Source organism: Leptopilina heterotoma, unplaced genomic scaffold, assembly GCF_015476425.1.
Source record: "Leptopilina heterotoma isolate Lh14 unplaced genomic scaffold, ASM1547642v1 Lhet_52, whole genome shotgun sequence".
Classification (NCBI taxonomy): domain Eukaryota; kingdom Metazoa; phylum Arthropoda; class Insecta; order Hymenoptera; family Figitidae; genus Leptopilina; species Leptopilina heterotoma.
Genome location: NW_025111114.1, coordinates 3,528,821 through 3,554,495, shown reverse-complemented (window position 1 = coordinate 3,554,495; position 25,675 = coordinate 3,528,821). Strand labels below are relative to the sequence as shown.

The 25,675-nt window shown below is 22.3% G+C and overlaps 2 protein-coding genes across 7 annotated transcripts in view; one reads left to right on the top strand and one right to left on the bottom strand.

Annotated features, from left to right (window-relative positions):
- Positions 1 to 24,562, bottom strand: part of LOC122508087 (disks large homolog 5) — a 42,079-nt gene extending 17,517 nt beyond the window's left edge. For 2 of the 6 annotated variants that reach the window (XM_043621186.1, XM_043621191.1), the window contains exons 1-10: positions 24,495 to 24,562; positions 24,321 to 24,409; positions 23,368 to 23,495; positions 22,715 to 22,949; positions 10,823 to 10,986; positions 9,991 to 10,092; positions 7,868 to 7,885; positions 5,142 to 5,286; positions 4,285 to 4,633; positions 179 to 598 (exon numbers count right to left, since the gene is read on the bottom strand). In XM_043621186.1, coding sequence (XP_043477121.1) covers positions 179 to 598; positions 4,285 to 4,633; positions 5,142 to 5,286; positions 7,868 to 7,885; positions 9,991 to 10,033 — 975 coding nt within the window. In that variant the 5' untranslated portion in view covers positions 10,034 to 10,092; positions 10,823 to 10,986; positions 22,715 to 22,949; ... (1 more) ...; positions 24,321 to 24,409; positions 24,495 to 24,562. Of the gene's footprint in view, positions 1 to 178; positions 599 to 4,284; positions 4,634 to 5,141; positions 5,287 to 7,867; positions 7,886 to 9,990; positions 10,093 to 10,822; positions 10,987 to 22,714; positions 22,950 to 23,367; positions 23,496 to 24,320; positions 24,427 to 24,494 lie in introns of those variants that run through there. The other 4 variants (XM_043621188.1, XM_043621189.1, XM_043621190.1 and 1 more) reach the window with 4 other exon arrangements.
- LOC122508089 lies at positions 14,019 to 20,233 on the top strand. The gene is made up of 5 exons (XM_043621192.1): positions 14,019 to 14,385; positions 15,104 to 15,178; positions 15,283 to 15,471; positions 15,569 to 15,866; positions 18,616 to 20,233. Exons 3-5 carry the CDS (start codon positions 15,327 to 15,329, stop codon positions 20,153 to 20,155), a joined length of 1,983 nt encoding a protein of 660 aa, XP_043477127.1. The 5' UTR covers positions 14,019 to 14,385; positions 15,104 to 15,178; positions 15,283 to 15,326; the 3' UTR covers positions 20,156 to 20,233.
- Positions 24,563 to 25,675: the final 1,113 nt, after the last annotated feature.

Here is a 25,675-nt window from a genome sequence, read left to right as displayed (position 1 = left end):
AATATCTAATAAAGAATAATTTATACTATTAAATTATTTTCAATATAAATAAATAAATAGATAAAAATTTGATTTGAATTGCAAATCGAATGAAAATAATAGAATAATCAAAACGAATTAAGAATTAATTTTTAACTAGCAAATGATTCATTTTCTTTAGTGATAAACTGATTCTTACTTCATCAACGAGTTGTTTATTCTGATTTTCCAAATGCGTGATATGCGATGTGGCCTGAGCGAGATCCTCACTAAGTTTTTCCATTTCCTTATGCACCGTATCTCTCTCGCCCATAATCAAACTATATTCTTGTAATGCAGCATTTCTTTCTTCCGTTAAACGTTTCATATCTTTACTCGTCTTCATACGATGAATCATTGCATTATTAATTTCCTTCACCGCTTCCTCATGCTGCTGTTGTACTTTAGCGAGGGCTTCCTGATATTCCTTCTTCTCCCGTAACGCAATATCCCATTGACGAATCGCCGCCGTGCACTGCTGCTTAAATCCATTTCGTTCTCGTACAACAGTATTTCTCTCCTGGCCAACTTCCTCAATTTGTTTCTTCAGTCTTGCAGCCTCTTCTTGTACCAATTCCAACTAAAATTCATATTTAATTTAAATGAGTGAACAAATTTATCAGAATTATTATTATTTATTAAAACATCTTTATATTATTATTAAAAAAAAACTTTATATTTCAGGGTGGTCACAAGTTTCAGTTTATCAATTTTCCTGACATTTCCCTGACAAAATTATTTTTACAGGAAAATATGAATGTTTACGGAAAATGAGTAAAATTTATAAATTTTTATAATTTCTAAAAATTACAATTATAATCCTTATTCCTGAATTCAATTATTTTCTACAATTTTCAACTAAACTTCATCTCTGGATCAATTAATTTAAATAATTTTCCAAAATTTCTTCTAGAATTCAATTATTTAAATACAGAAACTCAATTTTTTATAATAATTGTAACTCTCCATAGTTTTTATTAAATTATTAAATTATTTAGAAAAACTGACTTTATTCAGATTTTTAGTTTTAAAAAAAAAGGAAATATTTTAGAAAAACTGAATTTATTTAGATGTTTAGTGTATAAAACATGAAAATATAAAGTAAATAAAAAATTCTAAAGCGATTTTTTTAGTACTTAAAAAATTGGAACATAATGAAAATTTGACATTGCAAAATGAATCGAAGTTTCTAGAACATGGTTGCCACAAAAAATTAATTTTCTTTTTCCCTGACTTTTCCCTGATTTCAAGACAAAATTTTGACTTTTTCCCTGACCCAAAAGAATATTCTGATTCTCAAATTTAAACCTTTTGAAATTCAATAACTTTTAAGAATATTTTTATAGAATTCGCAAGAATTCAATTATTTTTATAAGTAATACAATTTTTGACATCAATTCAATTATTTAAAAAATATAATAAAATTCGTTGTAAGAATTCAATTATAAAAAATAAAATTTTTCCTGCGATTTAAATTATTTTTAAAACAATTTTAAATGAATTCCTCGAAAAATGTAATTATTTTCAAACATTTTTTGCAAAAATTCAATTACATTTTACAAATAATCAAATTCTTCGCTGAAATTCAAATATTTTTAAAATCTGCTATTTTAATAAAATTTCTCAAAAGAATTTAATTACTTACAAAAAAAAAAAATGTAGATAATAAAAATTCGTTGCAAGAATTTAATTATTTTCATAAATAATAAAATTCTTCAAAGGATTTCAATTATTTACAAAAAAATTTAATAAAATTCATTGCAAGAATTCAATTGTTTTCCTAAATACTAAAATTCTTCACAGGATTTCAATTATTTTTTAAAAATTTAATAAAAGTTCGTTGCTAGACTTCAATTATTTTTATATATAACAAAATTCTTCTCAGGCTTTCAATTATTTTTAATACAATTTTAAGTAAATTCTTCGAAAAAATTTAAAAAACTTTATTAAAAAAAAAATTTTTTTTCAAATTCAATTATTAAATATAATTATTATTGATTATTTTTAATTTTTTATCTGAAATTCATTTTTAAAACAATTTTTATTAGAAAATTCTACGAGAATTTAATTATCTAAATAAAAAAATATATCATTTATTGAACAATTGAATGTTTCTTAAAGTTAAATTCTGATAAAGAATTTTATCAACAAATTTTTAAATAATTGAATTTTTTCGATAAATTTTAATAAAATTTTCAAAAAGAATTACATTTTTCGTGGAATTCGGTTAAAATTGTATTAAAAATAATTGAAATTCTATGATGAGTTTTATTATTCATGACATTAATTGAATCTTTGTAAAAACTTTTATTATTTATGAAAATAATTATATTTTTGCGAAGAAATTTCTAAAATATTTGTAAATAGGTAGTTAAATTTCTGTGAAATTGTTATTATTTATGAAAATAATTGAATTTTAGAGAAGAATTTTATTATTTTTAAAGATAATTAAAGATAAAAGTAATTGAATTCTTCCAAAGAATGTTATTATTTATGAAAATAATTAAATGTTTGCGTAGAATTTTATTAAAATTTATGAAAATAATTAAATTGCGGAGAATAATTTCATTATTACTTCCTCATAGAGGAAGTATTGTAATACCGAAATTTTTCGAGTTCGATTTTTTGACATATCTTTATGTTATTTGACCTCAGGAGTTCAAAAATGACATTTTTAAAAAATGTCATTCCGTATGTGTGTGTGTGTGTGTGTGTGTAAACATCACATTTTTATAAATATCTCGAAATCATGAAGAGCTTTTGGGTTGAATTTTTTTTTTAAATTGTAGATCTCACCTGCGGACATAAAATGAGAGTACTTTCTAATATATTAATAAAGTTTAACTAAAATTTTTTTGGATTTTTAATTTTTCAAAAAAACGTTTTTTGCCCATAACTTTAAAAAAATGTTAGGACACCTATAAATGTTTTTCCATAATTTTGTAGAGTTTTTTTAGACGCATCTATTGAGCCCTAATTGAACATTTTTCGTCCATATTAACCGGAGTTATTAAACTTTTAAAAATCAAAAATTTTGGAAAATAAGACTTTTTTGAAAATTTTGTTGAAAAAAGTAGAAGTAATTTTAAAATTATCGTTATCAACTTGTAGAGCATTAAAAAACGCTTCGATTGACCTATTTTTGAACCTAATTCGATAATAAATTTCGAAATTATTGGTATTTTAAAAACCAAAAATTGTGAAAAATGCCATTTTCTCAACTTTTTTGTTTGAAAATTTTTATTTAACTATTAAATTATTGTAACTATTTTGTAGGATATTTAAAAATACATTGATTGACCCAAAATTCAATCACTTTTACCATATTTATAAAAAGTTATTCATATATTTCTATTATTTTTATCTCTATGAGGAAGTAAAGTGTTCATGAAATGACCACCAAAATTATAAAAAAAATACAACTTGGCAGCGGTTTTTATAAAGGTATGTAATTGAAATTTTGAGGAGAATTTAGAAAATTTTTTAAACATAATTGAATTTCTGCGAAAAATTTTATTACTTTTGAAAATAATTAAATTGTTTTTTTTTCGAATTTTATGGAAATTTATGAAAATAATTGAATTCTTGTGAAGAATATTTTTTAAAAATAATATTCAAAAGAATTTAGTAAATCTGAAGAATTTTGCTATTTATAGAAATAATTGAATTCTTGAGAAGAATTTTTTTTACAGTTTCTAGAAATAATTGAATTCTTTCGACGAATTTTAATAAAATTTTTAAGAATAATGACATTTTTCGAGGAATTCGATTAAAATTGTATTAAAAATAATTGAAATTCTGCAATGAGTTTTACTATTTATGAAAATAATTGAATATAGTGCGAATAAATTTTTAAAAATAAAATTATAATTATGATGACTAACTTCCCTGGATTATTTTCGAAAAATTTTAATAAAATTCTTTTAAAGAATTTAATTATTTTTAATAGAATGTAAAGAAATTTCAATTATTTGTTTATTAAATATCAATTATCCAGAAACAATAGAATTGAAAAAATTCAAAACTGACTTTTGACTGACATTACTGACTTGTGGCCAACCTGATTATTTATTACCAGAAAGATAACAAATATAAAAAATTCAAAATAAAGAGGATAAAGAACATTTTCCATTTTTCTCTCTAATCAAAATTTTAAAAAATGAAGGTAAATAAAAATAGAGCAGGAAAAATAAAATAATAAAAAAAATCGATAAATTATAGAATGAAAAACTATAAATAATTATTATTGCAATTTAGAGCACGAACCTTGTTTACAACGGAGGAATGAGATGATACGAGGTCATCGTATCGTTTTCTCAGGGCATCGTACTCGTCCTTGACGGCCTCATATTTCCGAAGAGCCGATATATAATGTTGATTTATACTATCGCTATTACTTGAATCAGCGACAAGTACTTCCTGATTTTGTAGTCTTAATTCCGAAACTTCTTTCTGTAAGCCCTGGACCTCACGATCGAGACGTTGATTATCATTCATAAGTTCACCGTACTTGCCCCTAAGAGCTGAACTCTCCTGTGAATTTGCTTCCAGTTGATTCATGGCTGCTCTATGCTGTGTTCGATAGTACTCCAATTCCTTCATAGTATGCTCATACCTATATAGATAAAATTGCGTACAATATATTAAACATTACACATTCGATTATTGATTTTTCTTCCAATATATGTGCTCTATTTATACAGCAGCAGAAAATAGAACTGTAAAACGATGGTCAGGAGCAACAAATAAATATTATAAACTAGGATAAGCATTGTTCTCGAGTTTCCAATTCCGAATAAATAGTTCATGTCATGAGAGAATCAATTTTTTAATGAAAAAAAATACTATTTAAAATTAAGAACGAAAAAATAATTCAAATTAAATACTAAAAAAGAAATTTCTTCTTTGAATGATTTTTTTTACTAAAAAAAGAAGAAATTAATTTGCTTTTCTTTTTTTTTAGTATTTAATTTTAAAATATAATTTAAAACAGAAAAATAAAAAAATAAGGCAAAATAATTGAAATACAAAATTAAGAACAATGAAACAAAAAAAAATTCAGTTATTGTTTTAATAAATTAGGAAAATAAAAATGCGAAAAGAAACGAAAAAAATTAACAAACCGTCGAATAGTTTCGTTGTGCTTATGTCTAAGGAGTTGAAGTTGATGCATTGCTTGCTCGCATTGATTCTGTAAACCGTCATAGTCCCGACATTCGAGGCCCCGGACAGGACTTCCGACACCGCCGTAGCCTCCGCTATCCCTCTCTACATGCGTTAAATTAAAAGGAAAAAAAAATCCAGGGAAAACACAAAACAATTATAAATTGTGAAGGAGAAAAAATTAAAACAGTGCAAAGGAAATTTTTTGTTCTCAAAAAAAGAAAAAGAAAATTCAGTTTTCAAATTCTCTCTTAAAGTGAAGGACTCGCGTTTTTATTACCAATAAATTTAAATGTGGCTAAAATCCCTAACGTTTTTAAAAACGAAAAAATATTGGGACTATTTTTTTATTTTTGATTCTAAATCATGTCATTTTTTTTAAGAATTGTGTCTTCAGTAACAAAATTAATTTCTTAGGAATTAATTTACACATAATTAATTAATTTATTTTATTTATTCAAAATTGTTGTTCAAAATTCATTTACACATAAAAATTAGAAATGAAATTTGAAAAAAAATAATTTTTTAACTTTTTGTTTTTAAAAACGTTGCGGACTGCAGCTTCATAAATTTAAAAGTCTAGAAAATAAATATAAATCGTATAATATAACAGGGTTGCCACAAAAAATTAATATTGTTTTTCCCTAATTTCCAGACTTTTTCCCTGACCCTAAAAAATATTCTGATTCACTCTAAAAATTAATTAGATACTCAAAAAAAAAGTTCTATTACATTTATTCACGAATTTTTTCAATTATAAAATTATCCGAAAACATCAATAACATCTTTTTTAAATAAATAATATTTAATCTTTTTTTTTTAATTATTATTTTTTCGTAGGAATTAAGATTTTTAAAAAATTTAACTTTAAAACTTTTGAAATTCAATAACTTCAATTTCCATAAAATTTTTCAAAAAAAAATTAAATTATTTACAAAAATTTTAATAAAATTCTTCACAAGAATTCAATTATTTTTATAAGTAATACAATTTTTTAAATCAATTCGATTATTTAAAAAATGTTATAAAATTCTTTGTAAGAATTCAATTATTATCATAAATAATAAAATTTTTCCCGACGTTTTAAATTATTTTCAAACATTTTTTGCAAAAATTCAATTACATTTTACAAATAATGAAATTCTTCGCTGAAATTCAAATATTTTCAAAATCTACTATTTTAATAAAAATTCTCGAAAGAATTCGATTATTTGAAAAAATGAAATAAAAATTTGTTGCAAGAATTTAATTATTTTTATAAATAATAAAATTCTTCACAGGATTTAAATTATTTAAAAGAAATGTAATAAAATTATTTGTAAGAATTCAATTATTTTCATAAATAATAAAATTTTTCACCGCGGATGTCAATTATTTAAAAAAAATGTAATAAAAATTCATTGCAAGAATTCAAGTATTTTCCTAAATAATAAAATTCCTCACAGGAATTTAAATTGTATTTTTAATACAATTGTAAATTGAAAATTTATTTTTTAATAAAAAAGTAAATTCTTCGAAAAACATAATTAATTTCAAACATTTAATTTGAATTCTTCAAAAGAAATAAATTAACAATTATCAATTATTTTTAATAACTTTTGCAAAAGTTTCTAAAGAATTTTCAAATCTTGTTAGCAGTTCCATTTTACAAAATTTTGATTATTTAGAAATTCTTCAATTAATTATTTAGAAAAATAAAAACTTGAAATAATTTTTTAAAAAAATCCAATTAAACCTTTTCAAAATTCAATTATTTCCAAAAATTCATTCTATAATTTGCTTTTAATATTCAATTATTATCTAAAATTTTAACTGAAATTTATTTTTAAAACAATTTTTATTAGAAAATTCTACGAGAATTTAATTATTTAAATACAAAAATGCAAAAATTATTGAATAAATAAATGTTTCTCAAAATTGAATTTTCATAAAGAATTTTATCAACAAATTTTTAAATAATTAAAGTTTTTCGACGAATTTTAGTAAAATTTTTAAAAATAATTACATTTTTCGAGGAATTTAGTAAAAATTGTATTAAAATTAATTAAAATTCTAATATGAGTTTTATTATTCATGAAAACAATTGAATCTTTGTAAAAAATTTTATTATTTATGAAAATAATTGTATTATTGCGAAGAAATTTATAAAAAATTTGTAAATAGTTTGAATTTCTGTGAAATTTTTATAATTTATGAAAATAATTAAGTTTTAGAGAAGAATCATTATTTTTAAAGATAATTAAAAATTTTTACGAGAATTTAAAAAGAGTTTTGAACATAACTGAATTTCTGCAAACATTTCTATCTTCTTTAAAATTCAATTTTTTAAGTGTTTTTATCTAAAATTCTTCTATAAATCCATGATTTTTAAGAATTAATTAAATGTAATTATATTAAAAAATTAAATAAAACTAATTATGAATCCTGCAAATTTAATTTTTTTCAGTACTTTAATAAAAATCCCTGACTTTTCCCTAATTTTCCTGAATTCCCTGATTCCCCTGACATGTGACAACCCTGAAGAATTATAATGAAAAAAATTAATAAAATTGAAAAGAGAATTTGAAACCCCGAAAAAGAAAATTAAAATTCTGTGCTGTGCAGAATTGTCTAAGATCAAAAAATATAAATATTTACTCAAGGAATTTGCAAGCAATTTTTAATTTTCTGAATCTGGAATTCTTACCCATATTGAGAGCTCCATCTGAAAATAACAAAAAATAAAGTATTAATAATTATGAATTATTTTGAATATTTTAGAAATTTATACACAATTATTGTAAATATTTCAAAGTATTAATAAAGTATTAATAAATTAATTAATAAAATATTTCCAAACATTAAGTTAAAAAAAAAAATTCTTCTCTATTAAATTATGAAATTTATTTAAATAATAAAAATATTCCAAGTTATGTCTAACATTCAAAATATATTTTCACCAATATTATTACTTCAGTTTCGACTGTATTCTCAATATTAGTCGCTGATTATTATCGATAAGATGCAATCGGACATTATTAAAGAAATTGAGAAATTTTATTCCCATCTTAAAAAAATAATTAACTCGTTACAGTGTCTAAAACAATATAATTAGTGAAGTGTTTACTTTCACCAGGAAAGAAATCATGGCTCATGCATGTAAACATCTTGATTTACGATTTTGTTGCATTAGTGAAACTAGAAATTAAGAAATTATAATTTCATTTGAGCAAAAAATTTTCGAATTTCGTGTAAAAACATTAAGAACTTAATTTTTCAACCAAAATTTTTTGCTACAAATTAAAGCAAAATTTACATTTTGCCTGCATGCATTCACCATTACTTTATTTTTCGCTTTTACAAAATTATAAATGGCAAAATTAATTAAGAAAAATTTTACAATTTTGATTAGAGTTTATTAAAAATTGATTCAAATGAAACTATTTTAGAAAATTTGAGTTTATTCAGATTGTTAGTGTATAAAAAATAGTAGAGTATAAAATATAAAAATATAAAGTAAATAAAAAATTCTAAAGCGATTTTTTTTACATAAAAAATTGGTACAAGAAAATGAAAATTTGACATTGCAAAATGAATCCAAACTTCTAGAACAGGGTTGCCACAAAAAATTAATTTTCTTTTTCCCTGAGGGGTCGTTCATAAACTACGTCACACTCCTAGGGGTGGGGGGGGGTGTCAAGCTGTGTAAGAATTCAATTATTATCATAAATATAATAAAATTTTTCCCAGGATTTAAATTATTTTTAATACAATTTTAAATCAATTCCTCGAAAAATGTAATTATTTTCATTCAAACATTTTTTGCAAGAATTCAATTATATTTCATAAATAATGAAATTCTTCGCTGAAATTAAAATATTTTCAAAATCTACTATTTTAATGAAATTTTTCAAAAGAATTCAATTATTTAAATACCTATAGAAATGAAAAAATTATTGAATAAATGAATTTTTTTCAAAATTGAATTCTCATAAAGAATTTTGTCAACAAATTTTTAAATAATCGAATTTTTTCGATGAATTTTAAAAAAATTTTCAAGCAGAATTACATTTTTCAAGGAATTTGGTTAAAATTGTATTACCAATAATTAAAATTCTATAATGAGTTTTATTATTCATGAAAATAATTGAAACTTTGTAAAAACTTTTATTATTTATGAAAATAATTGAATTATTGAGAAAAAATTTATAAAAAATTTGTATGTAGTTGAATTCCTGTGAAATGTTTATTATTTATAAAAATAATTGAATTTTGGAGAAGAATTTTATTATTTTTAAAGATAATTGAAAGTTTGACTAAAATTATTTTAAATTTTTGAACAAAAATTTTGTAAATTTCAATTTTAAATTTAATTTTTGCAAACATTTGTAACTTCTCTCAAATACAATTTTTTTTTCGTGTTTTTAATTAAAATTCTTCTATAAATCCATGATTTTTAATAATTAATTAAATATATATTAAAAAATTAAATAAAACTAATTATGAATCCTGCAAATTTCAATTTTTTTCAGTTCTTTAATCAAAATCCTTGACTTTTCCCTGACCAATTCTACTTTCCCTGACTTTTCCCTGAATTCCTTGACCTGTGGCAACCCTGCAGAACTTTTGTTAAATTTCGCAAAATAAATTTTGTAATGTAAAAGATGAGAAGTTTATAAAAATATAGATCACAAGGATAAAAATGAAAAAAGGTGATCGTGAGCAAACTGATTTTTTTTCTTTTTTGCAAAATAAATCCAGTGAATGGAAAATTCGAAATAGGTAAAATTAGTAGGAAAAAAATAGTATTTTTTTTTGAAAAAAACTCACCACTGCTACCAGCACTGTCCAAGGAAGACGCACCAGAAGCCATAATCCCCGATGAAACTCTACCTCGTCCACTAGTGTAGCAAGATAATCACTAGGGTTCGCCTGAAAAATAGCGATGCGCTGTACTTCACGGAAGAGCGAACCCTTTGTGAATTAATAAAAAGTAGCCTTCACAATGACAATTCATGTATAGATAAATAGGCCTTCGCGATTGTTGTTAGAAATACCTTTTTTTCTCTTTTCAATTATCCATGATATTCATATTTATTGGAAACACCCGTTTATTTAAATGACAATTTATATACAATAGAAATTAAATAATTGCAATATCGTCCCCCACAATGAGAATTCTGTCTTTTTAAAGCAATATTTTTCCATATAAAAACCATCCATCGTCGTAGTGGGTAGGAGGAGAGGCTTATGTTTTCTGAATCGGTCATAGGAAATTAATCTACGTTTTGATGATGTGTCTCCAAAGAATATTTTGGAAAAAACTCCTATTGACACTTATTTCTCTTATTATTAATTCATAATTTTAGGTTAGGTGGAGAATGTACTGAATTTGTTTTCTAATGGAAAACTTTTTAAAAGTCGACAATCAACACTTTGTTTTTAAAAAAGAAATGAGATCAAATAAAGTTTAAAAGACGATTCTCTCTCTCTCTCTCCTGTTGCTCTCATCAGAATTCATTATTTTTATCGTCACATTGAGGAAATTTTGCGTGAAAATTATTTTAACATTAATGCGAAGAAACAATTACCACTAATGACCGCACCATTCTTTATGATTCACAATAATTATTGAAACATTTAACAACATTGAATTGCTCACCTTCTGCACGTCTGACAATTAGCCATTTTCAATTTTCATTAGCTACCAATGCTACCATAGAATATAAACTGCATAAACGCGTTAACACTCTCACGACACGATCGTGAGTTATCGACCGAGGGAAGAAGACATTATCTAAATATGGTACACTAGAAAATTCCGACCTGGAACAAACATTCAATTTCGATATTAATTTTCTTCCTCGATTTCCTCAATTTTCAATATAAATCAATATAAATAATTAATTATTGTTGACAATAAAAAATAAAATATATAACTACTTGTCAGGAAGTTTCAAGTTATTGATTGCTTTTTGGTTTCCTAACTTTAAAAAAAAATTTTTTTTTTTAAATATTTTCAATTTTAAAATAGTATTGAAAATCATTGAATTCTTGCAAAGAATTTTATCAAAAAATTTTTAAATAATTGAATTCCTTCAAAGAATTATTTTTTTTATTTATAAAAATAATTAAATTCTCGGGAAGAATTTTATTAAAATTTTTAAAAATCGTAATTAAATTTCTTTTGATGAATTTCTTTAAACTTTTTTTAAATAATTGGAGTTTCTTTAATAATTTCAGTTGAAAATTGTTAAAGCAATTGAATTTTATGAAGAAAAATTTAATTATTACTTGGATTGAAAATAGTTGAATTCCTGAGAAGAATTCTATTATTTATTGAATTCTTCCGAGAAATTCTATTAAAATTGTTTTGAAAAGAATTAAATTTCAGCAAACGATTTTACTATTTATAAAAATAATTGAATTCTTGCGAAGAATTTTACTATTTATAAAAATAATTGAATTTTTGCGAATAATTTTATTACTTATAAAAGAATAAATTGAATTGTTTCGAAGGATTTATTAAAATTTTTAAAAATAATTGAATTCGTTTAAAAAATTTGATAACGAATTAAGAAAAAAATTGAATTCTTTAGTGAAATGTTATTGAAATTAATTGAATTTTTGCAAGAATTTTACTATTTAAAAAAATAATTGAATTCTTCCGGAAAATTTATTAAAATTTTAGAAAATAATTAAATTCGTTTGAAAAATTTTATAATGAATTAAGAAAAAAATTAAATTCTTTCGTGATATAATTAAATTTTTACAAAGATTTTACTAGGTATTAAAAAAAATAATTGAATTATTTTGAAGAATTATTAAAATTTTAGAAAATAATTGAATTTTTGCGAAAAATTTGATAACAAATTAAGGGAAAAATTGAAATTTCGTGAAATTTTTTTTTAAATAATTGAATTTTTGCAAAGATTTTACTATATAAAAAAATAATTGAATTCTTCCGGAAAATTTATTAAAATTTTAGTAAATAATTGAATTTTATGGAAATATTTAAAAATATTATAATTCTTTCGAGAAATTCTATTCAAGTTTTTTTGAAAAGAATTGAATTTCTGCAAAGGATTTTACTATTTATAAAAATAATTGAATTTTTGCGAAGAATTTTATTATTTATAAAAATAATTGAAATGTTCCGAAGAATCTATTAAAATTTTAGGAAATAATTGAATTTCATGTAAATATTTGAAAATAATTAAATTCTTTCGAGAAATTCTGTTAAAATTTTTTTGAAAAGAATTAAATTCTTTTGAGAAATTCAATTAAAGTTGTTTCAAGCGTAATTGAATTTATGTCAAGAATTTTATTATTTTTTGAAAATAACATTGAATTCTTTCAATTTTTTTTCGACATAATTATATTTAAATTGAATTAAAAATATTTGAATTCCTTAAAAAAATTTTAGTATTTATAAAATTAGTTGAATTGTTTCAAAGAATTTATTAAAATTTTAGGAAATAATTAAATTTCATGTAAATATTTAAAAATAATTAAATTTTTTCGAGGAATTCTGTTAAAATTTTTTCGAAAAGAATTAAATTCCTACAAAAACTGTTACTATTAGTTAAAATTTAAGTAAATAATTGAATATTTAAAGCGGTATAACAGAAATTTTAGAAATAAATTAAATTTTAAAAGGTTTTTAAATTAAATTCCTTGAAAATTTAAGAGAAGCAAAAGTATAAAAATATTCAAATTTGTGTTATTTTAAAAAAATTATTAAATTATTTTTTCTTTAAAAATTCTTAAAGTTTTAAATAATTTAATTTAAAACTTCTAAAATATTATTGAATTTTTGAATAATTACAGTTGCAATTTTTAGAAGTACATAATTAAATTTCATGAGGTTTTTCATTGAAATTATTTAAAATTTTAATTCCTGTCGAAAAATAAATAAGAATAAGTTTTTAAATTTTTGTTTAACAAAAAGTATTGAAGTTATTGAATAATTTAATTCAGAAATTCCGAAAAATTGTTTCTTGAAAAAATGTAATTAAAATTTTCTAAAAATAATTGTATTTCCGAAAATAATTTTTAAAAAAATGGAAACAATTGAAAATTTTGTCAAATTTCATTTCATTGAAATAAGTTGAATATTTTAATGAATTTTATTTGTTTACTTTTAAAAATTATTTTGAAATATAATCGCATTTTTTAAAAATTCTAATTCAAAATTTGAAAAATAATTGAATTTTAAAAAAATTTAGAATAAACTTATTACCAGGATGGTTCGAGTGCTACTCGAGTACCACTGGAAAGTTCAATATTTATTTAATCGAAAATATTTTACGTTCAAGTTGCTGATAGAAATATCTTGGCGATTTCTATACGAGTTGTTCAAATAATTAAATTTAAAGAAAAAGTGTTAGAAAAATTATATTTTTTAAAAAATGAAGAATTTTTATTAAATTTAAAAAGCAAAACTTTTAAAGTAACAACGGCAACGAAAATTTCATGCGCGCTTGCGTGAGTGTTATTTTTTCAAGTTAATAATAATTTCCTTTGTTATTTTCTATACGTACAATGAAAATTATTAATTAGCAACTTGAAAAAGTAGTATTTTAATTTTTAATCTTATGAAAATTTTTAAAAGTCGATTTTACAAATTTCCCCTGCGACTAATTTCCAAATTAGTGTCACAAAATAAATGCTAATTAGAATATTTATAGAAGATTTAGAATATTATAGAGACGAAATAATAGAGATATTCCTGAATAATTAATAATATTCTTTCCCCAAAATAGGGGAAAATATGGGATAATTGTCAGTGGGAGGAAAATGATATTAAATCCCTTAAACAGTATTAAAAATGTGGAGAGAAGCGCGCGCGCTGCTCTATCGACCAGTTTCATCGTCCCGCCAGGAACGAATTTTGCGACATACAATAATTATTGTCGTCTAACTGACGGCTACGCCTTTATCTACAACAATATTCTAATTTTTTTTTTTTTTTTGAATAAAAAGAAACCCCTATATTATTCTTCAATGAGAAGTGAAATTCCCCTGACAATCGTCACATAAAATATCTAAAGAAATAAATAATTCAAATCTGAAATACGAGTCAATATTCTCATAGAGGGAAATTTTCGAGAATTCTAAAAAAAAAATATTTTAGAATCAAAAATGAAAGAAATTTATAATGAAAATTCATAATAACCAAGGAAAATATTCGAAAATGGTGAGATTAAAATTTCCAGAATTTAGGTAAGTGGTTGTCAAAATTAAAAAAATTTTGATGAGGACAAATTTTTTTTTTCTTCAACTAGTGCTTACTCTCCAAAAACATATTGATTAAATTCTAAACTGTTGATTGCGTTCTTTTCGTGTTACATTTAAAAATTTTATTTATTATCAGTTTTGTTCATTATTTATAATTAGCTTTGCTTATTTATTTTTAATAATAATTATTTTTAATAATAATTATTTTTAATAATAATTATTTTAAAAAAATATCTAATTCGCAAAAAATTTATAAATTTAAAAACAGTTTCAACAAAACAGCAAAAAAAGTAATTACACTACATGGTTATCGTAGGAAAGATAAAAATAATTGTCACTATTTTTGCTACCATCGATAATATTTGCAAACTTTATAACAAATAATAATAAAGAATTTAAAAATTGTTTTCCTCTTTTAAAAATCTTTTTTTCGCCTGTAAAATATTTGATAAATTCTATTATTTATTATTTTAATTTTAAAGGCACAAAAAATTTTTCTTTCTTTCATTCTCTCTATACAGATATATTTTTTCGTATTAAAAATATATCGCGATAACTTGTTCCGCCCGTTTTTGATAAAATTTGTTGCTTTCGATTCTAGTAAACGAAAAGAAAATGTTTGTCCTTAATTCGGTTAAATTCAGTTTCAAAAGATTTCTCTAGCAATTTCCAACTTTTTAATTGTTGCAAAAATACTTTACAGAGAGAAAATAAAAAATTCTCAAACTGTCTACCACAGGGACTATTTTCAATGGGGCGAAAAAGATTTACTTTCGAGGTACGTTAAACACGAGAAGAACTTTTTTAAATATTATTATTTTTTTTATATATAATTATAGATTTTGTTAATTCATTGTAATGAAAAGTATTTTTCAATTTTAGAATATCACTTAGTCAATGCGAGTGATTCTCAGAATGATCATCAAATGAAGAGACAGATAAAAAAACTTGGGTGCCTAAAGAAATGGCTCATAGTGATAATTATATTCATCTTAGGATATTTAATTGCAATTAATAGTATTTCATTCCGACAGTTTCGACTCGAATCGTACTTAAATAATTTATCTCAAGGTAATGTAATTCTTTTTAATTACACCAAAGAAAAAATTAATAAGCGATACTTTTTTACAATTTGAATTAAGACAAAAATTTTTTTTCTCCTTCACAGGAACTGATGTTGAATCACGGCCTCATTTAGTAGTAATTAATAATTCTGGTTACCTAGTACAAAAGAAAGGATGTCGAATTCCATCAATGGATCCTCATGATCCGGCAATTAAGAAATATATAGAAATTGCTAAGCCTATAAAATGCAATAAAGAAGATTATTTATCGCTTATAGAATCAAACAATACTGCAATTTTTGTTAATAATGAATCAAAAGAGCGTTTCTATAATGAGACTGAAATCGCCGATTGTTGTTGGCAGGCGTTTTGGCGAACCAAGAACGAGGATAATTCTTACACGTGAGACACAATTTTTTTTAACTTTAAAATATTATTTCATATTACAGGCTTTGTACTTATCTACTAAAATCTACTATTTACTATTTTTTTTACGATTTGCTACTATTTGGAAACTTTTTTTTTTAGAAGAAAATTCTCGAAAATTTTAATAAAATTATTAGAAACAATTCAAAAAATCTATATCTTCTTCTATATATTAAAAATCGTTGTATTCCGGAAATCTGTTCGCAGTTTGAAGTTAATTATTTATAAAAAATATTTTAATTTTTGCTTTAATTTTACTTCGACAGGATTTCTTGACAAGAATATGTTTTAAATTTTTTAAAATGAATCTACTAATGAAAAAAATTGAAATCTTTCAAAGAATTATATTTTTTATAAAGATAATTGAATTTTATAAAAAGAATTTTATTTAAATTTTTGAAAATTATTGAAATCCTCGAAAGAATTTTATTATTTGAGATAATAATTGAAATCTTCAAAAGAATTTTATTTTTTATGAAGACAATTGAATTTTTAAGAAGAATTTTATTAAAATTTTTAAAAATAATTATCATTCTCAGAAAAATTTTATTATTTAAGAAAATAATTGAAAGCTTCGAAACAATTTTTCTTTTTCTAATGATAATTGAATTTTTAGGAAGAATTTTATTAAAATTTTTGAAAATATTTGAATTCTTTTGGCAAATTTTATAACGAATTAAGAAAAAATTGAATTCTTTCTTGAAATTTTATTGATAACAATTGAATTTTTAAAAAGAATTTCATTAAAATTTTTGAAATAAATTGAATTGTTTTGAAGAATTTTTAAAAAGAATTTCATTAAAATTTTTGAAATAAATTGAATTGCTTTGAAGAATTTTTAAAAATTGTATTAAAAATAATTGAATTTATCAAAGAATTTTTTCAACTTTTTAAAATAATCGTGTCTTTTAATAGTTATAATGAAATATTTGATTATTGAACGTTATTAAAAATTGTATTGAAAATAATTGAATTCCTGAGTAGAATTTTATTATTTATAAAAAAATAATTTAATTCTTGAAATGAATTTTATTATTTATAAAAAAATAATTTAATTCTTGAAATGAATTTTATTACTTATAAGAATAATTGCATTGTTTCAAAGAATTTATTAAAATTTTAGAAAATAATTGAATTCGTTTCAAAAATGTTATAAAAATTAAGAAAAAAATTGAATTTTTGCAAAGATTATACTATTAAAAAAATAATTGAATTGTTTTGAAGGATTATTAAAATTTTAGAAACTAATTGAATTTTTTTCAAAAAATATTATAGTATTTATAAAAAATAGTTGAATATTGTTTCAAAGGATTTATTACAATTTTAGAAAATAATTTAATTCTTTCGTGAAATTTTATTATAAAATTTAAAACAAAATTGAATTTTCATTAAATTTTATCAATATTGTATTAAAAATAATTAAATTTTTAAAAAGAATTTTACAATTTATAAAAATAATTGCCTTGTTTCGAAAGATTTGTTAAAATTTTATATATTTAATAATTTAATTTGTTTGAAAAATTTTATAATCAATTAAGAAAAAAATTTAATTCTTTCGTGAAATTTTATTGAAAATAATTGAATTTTTGCAAAAAATTTTACTATTTACAAAAATAATTGAATTGGTACGAAGAATTGATTAAAATTTTAGAAAATAATTGAATTTGTTTCAAAAATTTTATAACAAATTAAGGAAAAAATTGAATTTTTGCAAAGATTTTACTATTTAAAAAAATAAGTAATTGAATTATTTTGAAGGATTATTAAAATTTTAGAAAATAATTGAATTTTTACAAAAAATTTGATAACAAATTAAGAAAAAAATTGAAATTTCGTGAAATTTTTTTTTAGAATAATTGAATTTTTGCAAAGATTTTACTATTTAAAAAAATAATTGAATTGTCATGAAGTTTTATCAAAATTCAAAATTGTTTTTAAACTAATTGAATTTTTGCAAAGAATTTTACTATTTATATAAATAATTGAATTCTTTCAATTTTTTCGCCGAAAATATTTAAAATATAGAATTTTTTAAAATATTTTGAGAATAATTGAATTATTTTTAGAGAATTTCAAATTCTTGTTGAAATTGAATTTTATCGAAATTTTTGAAAATAATTAAATTCTTTCGTGCAATTTAATTAAATTAAATTAGATTAAAAATAATTTAATTCTTGCTAAGAATTTTACTATTTATATAAATAGTTGAATTGTTTCGAAGGATTTATTAAAATTTTAGAAAATAATTGATTTCGTTCAAAAAATTTTATTATAAATTAAGAAAAAATTGAATTTTTTCGTGAAATTTTATTAAATATTTAAAACAAAATTGAATTTTCATTAAATTTTATTAAAATTGTGTTAAAAATAATAGAATTGTTTCGAAGAACTTATTAAAATTATGGAAAATAATAAAATTGAATTCGTTAGAAAAATTTCATAACGAATTAAGAAAAAAATTGAATTCTTTCGTAAAATTTTACTGTAGATAATTAAATTTATGCAAAGATTTTACTATTTAAAAAATAATTGAATTGTTTAGATGAATGTTATTATTTACAAAAATAATTGAATTCTTGCAAAGAATCATTTAAAAATTTTTGAAAATATAAACAATAATAATTAATTAACGAGTAAGAAGCCTGATACTATTTTAAAATAATCATTTGAATGGAATTTGTGATAATTTAATTCTAATAATTTTTTTAATTAATTTGTGTTTCAGACATGAAATGCAGTGTCGTAAATTTGAAAATTCAGTGAACATTTCGGAAGAATTCATTCAAGTCCAATGCTCAAGAAATAATAAGACTATTTATAGAGACTTTCACGCATTTCTGCCTCGAAAACCCGATGTTGAGGCACGAATTGAAAAGGCAAAAAAATCCGAAAAACCTCATCTCAGTCTATTAATTGTAGGAATAGATTCTGTCTCGAGACTCAATTTTCATCGTATGATGCCAAACGCGGTGAAAGCTCTTCGCGATCTCGGCGCTGTGGAAATGCTTGGTTACAATAAAGTTGCGGAAAATACTTATCCAAACGTAATACCAACACTGACAGGTCTCTCTAGTGAGGAGGTGCAAAAAACCTGTTGGAAATCAGTGAAGAGTCCCTTCGATCCTTGTCCATTTATATGGAAGAATTTCAGTTCAGCCGGTTATCGTACAATATTCGGCGAAGACGCCTGTGACATTTCGACATTTAATTACCTGAAACCAGGATTTCGCTCTCAACCAACAGACTATTATCTCCGACCCTATTGCATCGCTGCCGAGAAGGAAATTGGAAATCACCACAAAGTTAATACAAATCTCTGTCTTGGGGCGAGAAAAAATTTCCAAGTTCTTCTTCAGTATTCATATAAAACAGCTCTTGAATTTAAGAACGATCCATATTTTGCATTCTTCTGGCAAACGAGTCTCACTCACGACTATCTGGAAAATGCCCAATTAGGCGATGAATCATACAGTGAATTTATCATAAATCTAAAGAAAAATAATCTCCTCGAGAATACGGCATTAATCATAATGAGTGATCATGGCTTAAGATGGGGTTCATTTCGTCAGACCTATCAAGGACGAGTCGAGGACAGTCTACCATTTGTTTTTCTCGTCATACCCGATTGGTGGAAGGAAAAATTTCCCGGTCCCTGGGTGAATTTACGAAGAAATACCAAGAGTCTAACGACAGCTTACGATTTACACGAAACATTAATGGATCTCCTCAATCCCCAACAATTGAACGAAGAAACAATGCGACAAAGAGGTAAATATGTTTTAAAAAAAGAAACAAGAGGTATTAGTTGGTTTCTTCCGATTCCCGATTATCGAACATGTTCAATGGCGGGAATTCCCGAACATTGGTGCATGTGTCATGGTAATAAGAATGTTTCTCTAATTGATCCAAATGTACAGAGTAGCGCTAAATTTATAGTTGACGAATTAAATCGAATGCTTGGTAAATTTCCCCAGTGTGCTAAATTGAAATTAAAACGATTGACTGAAGCGACAATGTTGTCAAAAGAAGAGAAGAAAATTAGTAAAAAGAAGAAGAAGAAAAATGAAACATCAGCGCCTTGGTTTGATTTCACGATAACATTTGAAACGGAGCCGGGCAATGCAATTTTTGAAGGATCCGTTAGATATAGAAATAAGAGTGAAAAAATAGAATTAACCGGAACTATCAGCAGATTAAATGCCTATGGGAAGCAGAGTGCCTGCATTGACGATTTCAACATGCGTTTATACTGTTATTGTATTTAGAGACGCATGTACATATCTAGGGAGAACACATGTGATATTTTATAGCAATGGGAATAAAATTCATTATATATTGTTGAATAATGCTTATTTTTTATTATTTAAATAATTTAAGATTCTAATCTAAAGATTAAAGTTGCTTTTTTCAATCCCCAGAACAGATAAACTAGTTTCACTCGAGAAAAGTAATTGCAGGCATCACAGTACTTTTTTTCCTCAAAAAAGATGAAAAGGAGAATTTTTTTCCTCAAAAAGGGGACAAAAATTTATTTGTTTATATAATTCAAATTTTTATATAGCTTTTAGAAAATTGTTTAAAACTGATTCGTTTTTAATCATAGTTGCCACAAAAATTTAATTTTGTTTTTCCCTTGACTTTTCCCTGATTTCTAGACAAAATTTTGATTTTTTCCCTAAAGAATATTCTGCGATTTACTCTAAAAATGATAAAATAATTAAAAACAAATGTTCTATTACATTTATTTACGAATTTCTTTAACTGTAAAATTATTCGAAACAGCAAAAACTACTTTTTAAAAAAAATATTTAATCATTATTGTTTTTCCATAGGAATTAAGATTTTTTAAATTCAAATCTTTTTCAAATTCAACAATTTATGAGAATATTATTATAAAACATGACCGAGTGATAAGATCATTACTTTCTACTATAAAAAATATTTTTACTGTAACTTTTTCAAAATTATTTTCATCATTTCAATTCAATTATTATTTTCTAGAATTTTTAACTAAAATTCTTCTTTAAATCAATTATTTACAATAATTTTTTTTAAAAATTCTGAGAATTTTCAAATGTATTTTTTTACAATTCAATTTTACGAAATTTCATCGATCATTCAGAAATTCTTCAATTACATATATTTATATTTGAAAATAAAAACATCGAATAATTTCAATTAATCTTTTTGAAAAAAAATTAATTCTACAGAAATGTTTGTTAAAAATATGAAAAATTCAGATTTTCATAATTTCAAATTTGAAACTTTTTCAAAATTAAATTATTTTTAAAAATTCACGCTTTAATGCTTTTAATATTCAATTAAGTAAAATTTTAAATGAAATTTACTTAAACCAATTTCTTTTAGAAAATTCTAGGAGAATTCAATTATTTAAATACAAAAATAAATAATTTATATTGAATAATTGAATGTTTCTGCGATGAGTTCGATTACTTATGAAAATAATGGAATCATTGCGAAGAAACGTAGAAAAACTTTTGTAAATAATAGAATTCCTGTGAAATTATTTTATTATTTATGAAAATAATTAAACGTTTGCGTAGAATTGTAATAAAATTTTTTTTAAATAATTGAATTCTTTTGGAAAATTTTATTAAAATAATAGATATTGAATATCATTGAATTTAGGACAAATTTTGCAAAAAATTGAAATTTTGACAAGAATTTTATTAAATTTTTTGAAAGTAATTGAATTTTGAAGAAGAATTGAAATTTTGACGAGAATTTCTTTAAATTTTTTAATATAATTAAATTTTTGCGAAGAATTTTATTACTTTTGAAAATAATTAAATTCCTGCAAAGAGTTTTACTATTTACAAAAATAATTGAATTGTTTCCAAGAATTTATTAAAATTTTAGAAAATAATTGAATTTTTTAGAAAAATATTATTAAAAATTGTTTAAAACTGGAATTCTTTCAAAACATTTTATTAAAATTGTATGAAAAAACTATTTGAATTTTTGCAAACAATTTTACTATTTATAAATATAACTGAACTTTTTTTGAAGAATTTATTAAAATTTTAGATAATAATTGAATTCTATTGAAATTTTTTATAACGAATTAATAAAAAAATTGAATTGTTTTGAATATAATTGAATTTTTGCAAAGAATTTTACTATTTAAATAAAATAAATAAAATTGAATTGTTTCGAAGGATTTATTAAAATTTTAGAAAATAATTGTTTTCGTTCGAGAAATTTTATTAAAATTTTGTTTAAAAATAATTCAATTTTTGCAAAAAATTGTACTATTTATAAAAATAATTGAATGCTTATGAAGAATCTTATTATTTATGAAAATACTGAATTCTTTGCGAAGAAATTTATAAAAAATTTGTAAATAATAGAATTCCTGTGAAATTATTTTATTATTTATGGAAATAATTAAACGTTCGCGTAGAATTTTAATAAAAAATTTTTTAAATAGGTAATTGAATTCTTTTGGAAAATTTTATTAAAATATTAGATATTGAATATCATTGAATTTAGGAAAATTTTTGCAAATAATTGAAATTTTGCCAAGAATTTTATTAAAATTGTTGAAAATAATTGAATTTCGAAAAAGAATTTTATTATTTATAAAGAGAATTGAAATTTTGACGAGAATTTCTTTAAATTTTTGAATATAATTGAATTTCTGTGAAGAATTTTATTACTTTTTAAAATAGTTGAATTTTTGCAATCATTTGAAACTTCTCCAAAATTTAAATTTTTTTTGTGCTCTTAACTAAAATTCCTCGTTAATTTCTTTATTTTAAATAATTAATTAAATAAATAAATATATATTGGTAGAAACATACCAAATGAAGAACATTTTCCTCAAAGGCGATTTTTCCTTCTGCTCCTCCATTTCCTTCTGAATTCAAACGCACATCCCTTGCAAAAATTGAAAGAGTTGATATTTTTTTTGCATTTTTTGCTTCTGATCCTTTACTTCCTTCTGAATGTAAACACATCCTCAGAAAAAATTGATAGCAGTCCAGTAAATAAATAAATCTTCTAAAAAATATCCAGTAAATCCTCTAAAATGTTGTTCTGAAAAAGAATTAATAGTTACTATAATATAAAACAAAACTAGCAAAACTGTGAAATTTACGTTACCGTTTTTATTTTAAAAGATCTGCTTTTTGAACTTCAATGCAAATTCTTTTTTTTTTTTAATAATTTTTCTAACAGTTTTTCTTTAAATTTAATTATTTGAACAACTCGTTTAGAAATCGCCAAGATATTTCTAACAGCAACTTGAATGTAAGATATTTTTGCGATTAAATAATTGAACTTTCCAGTGGTAATCGAGTATCACTGGAACTATCCTGGTAATCAGTTTACATATTCTAATTTTTTTTTAAATTCACACTTATTATAATTGTCACTTATAACTTCACTTGAGGACAGATTATATCAATTATTATAATAAATAATAAATAATAATTACAATGAAAAAATATTTAACCTGTTAACTACTTAAAAAACAATAGAAGAAAATAATATTCGTCACCCCGGCATCCTGTGGACAGAGAGATCGCGTCGTAACTTGCAGAGAAAAAAGTGAAAATCCATCAAGTGAATCCAAAACTGCATCTGACGAAAAAACGACTTTTTAATTTACGAAATTTTCAATTCTCCCATTAAAATTAGGTAATTATACCGATAGAATCGTAGGTTTTAAAGGAAAAACCGTTGGAGAAAAATAGCTCTAAAAAAGATCGGTTACGACGGTTACGACTATATGCGCGAAGTAAGTGGCGCGTCATACGTCGTGCAGTATTGCCAACATTTCGAAAAATGTAAATAAACAAATGGCGCCATTCTTCAAATGCTCTTTACTGCAATTTTATTAACTTTTAAAAATAAAAATAATAAAGTTACTAAATCTTTGTATTGTAATAAAGTAAATTTTCTCACTTTTATTGTTTTTAAACTAATAAATATTTCGTAAATTCCATATCACGTCACGAAGTAAAATTTAAATTACGCCCTTTTGCGCACGCGCAATACTTTGAATTTCCGCTCTTTAAATTTTGTTCAACACCTAACCTAACTTTTTCTCAAAGTAACAAAAATACAATAATCACAATAATTTATTGTTTGCAACTAAAGAAAACAATATTAACTTTAATTAATTCAGTCTAAATTGATTCCAAATGATTCTGATTGATCAACAAACGTAAATTCATAAACCTTTTCGAAGAAATACTTACAAACGAATTTGACAATTTCGGTATGATAAAAGCGTGATGACTGCAGGACATAAATTAAAAATTATGTAAATTATACATTAGAATGCAATAATTTCAAATGTTTCAAATGGAAGTAAAATATGAGAATCAAAGGCATATTGCAAGTGCAAATTAATAGGTAAATCAGATAATGGATTAAAATATAGATTTAAACAAGTAAACATACCGGCATCGTGTGTAAATATGGGGACTTGCGTCGTCACTTTTCAAGAAGAACCAGAAGAACGAATTTAGAAGAATCATGTAAAACCACAACTGCATTTGTAGAAAATAAGTCTATTTTTATAAAATTTGTAAACTTTCTGTTAAAATTAAGTAATATATGTCAATATAAACTTACTTTCTGAAGGAAAAACAGAGAGAAAAACGGGAGAACAACAATCGGTGAACAATCAGTTACAAGATGCGCGAAGCAAGTGACGCGTCGTTTACTTCCTGCCAGTGTTGCCAATATTCCAAAAACAAAAATGAATATGGCGCCGTTTTTCAAATTTGTCTTCATTGCTCAATTTTTATTTTCACTTTTAAAATTATTTTATTATTAATAAATTATTTTCAATTACAAAAATAATATTAGTAACTAGAAAATGTTACGCGCGGAACGAGATATTCAATTTATTATTGTTATGCAAATTACAAAATTTTTTATTTTCAAATAAAAATTTTTTAAATAATTTCATAATCAAAATTTAAAAAATTTACTTATTAAGTACAAAATTAATAATAATTAATAATTAATAATAATAATTAATAATAAATTAATAAATTATTAATAATTAATAATAATTAATATTAATAATTAATAATTTTCAAAAATTTTAATACAATTTAACCAAATAATTCAATTATTTTCTAAAATTTTAATGAATCCTTCTAAACAATTCAATTACTTTTTTAAATCGTAAAATCTTTACACAAATTCAATTATTTTCGAAACAATTTTAATTGAATTCCTCGGAAGAATTCAATTTTTAACACATTTCGGAAAAATTAAATTTTTTTACCTATGTTTTAATAAATCCTTCGAAAAAATCCAATTATTTTTATAAATAGTAAAATTCTTCGCAAGAATTCAATTAATTTTATAAATAGTCAAATTCTTTGCAGGAATTCAATTATTTTCAAAAAAATTTTAATTGAATTTCTCGGATGATTTCAAATATTTTTAAATATTTCCATAAATTTCAATTATTTCCTAAAATTTTAATAAATTCTTCGAAACAATTCAACTATTTTTATAAATACTAAAATTCTTCGCAATAATTCAATTATTTTTATAAATAGTAAAATTCTTTGCAGAAATTCAATTCTTTTCAAAACAATTTTAATAGAATTCTTCGAAAGAATTAAAATTTTTTAATATTAACATAAAATTCATTTATCTTCTAAAATTTTAATAAATTCTTCAGAACAATTCAATTATTTTTATAAATAGTAAAATTCTTCGCAAGAATTCAATTATTTTCAATATAATTTTAATAAAATTCTTCTTCATAAAATTCAATTGCTTTCAAAATTTTC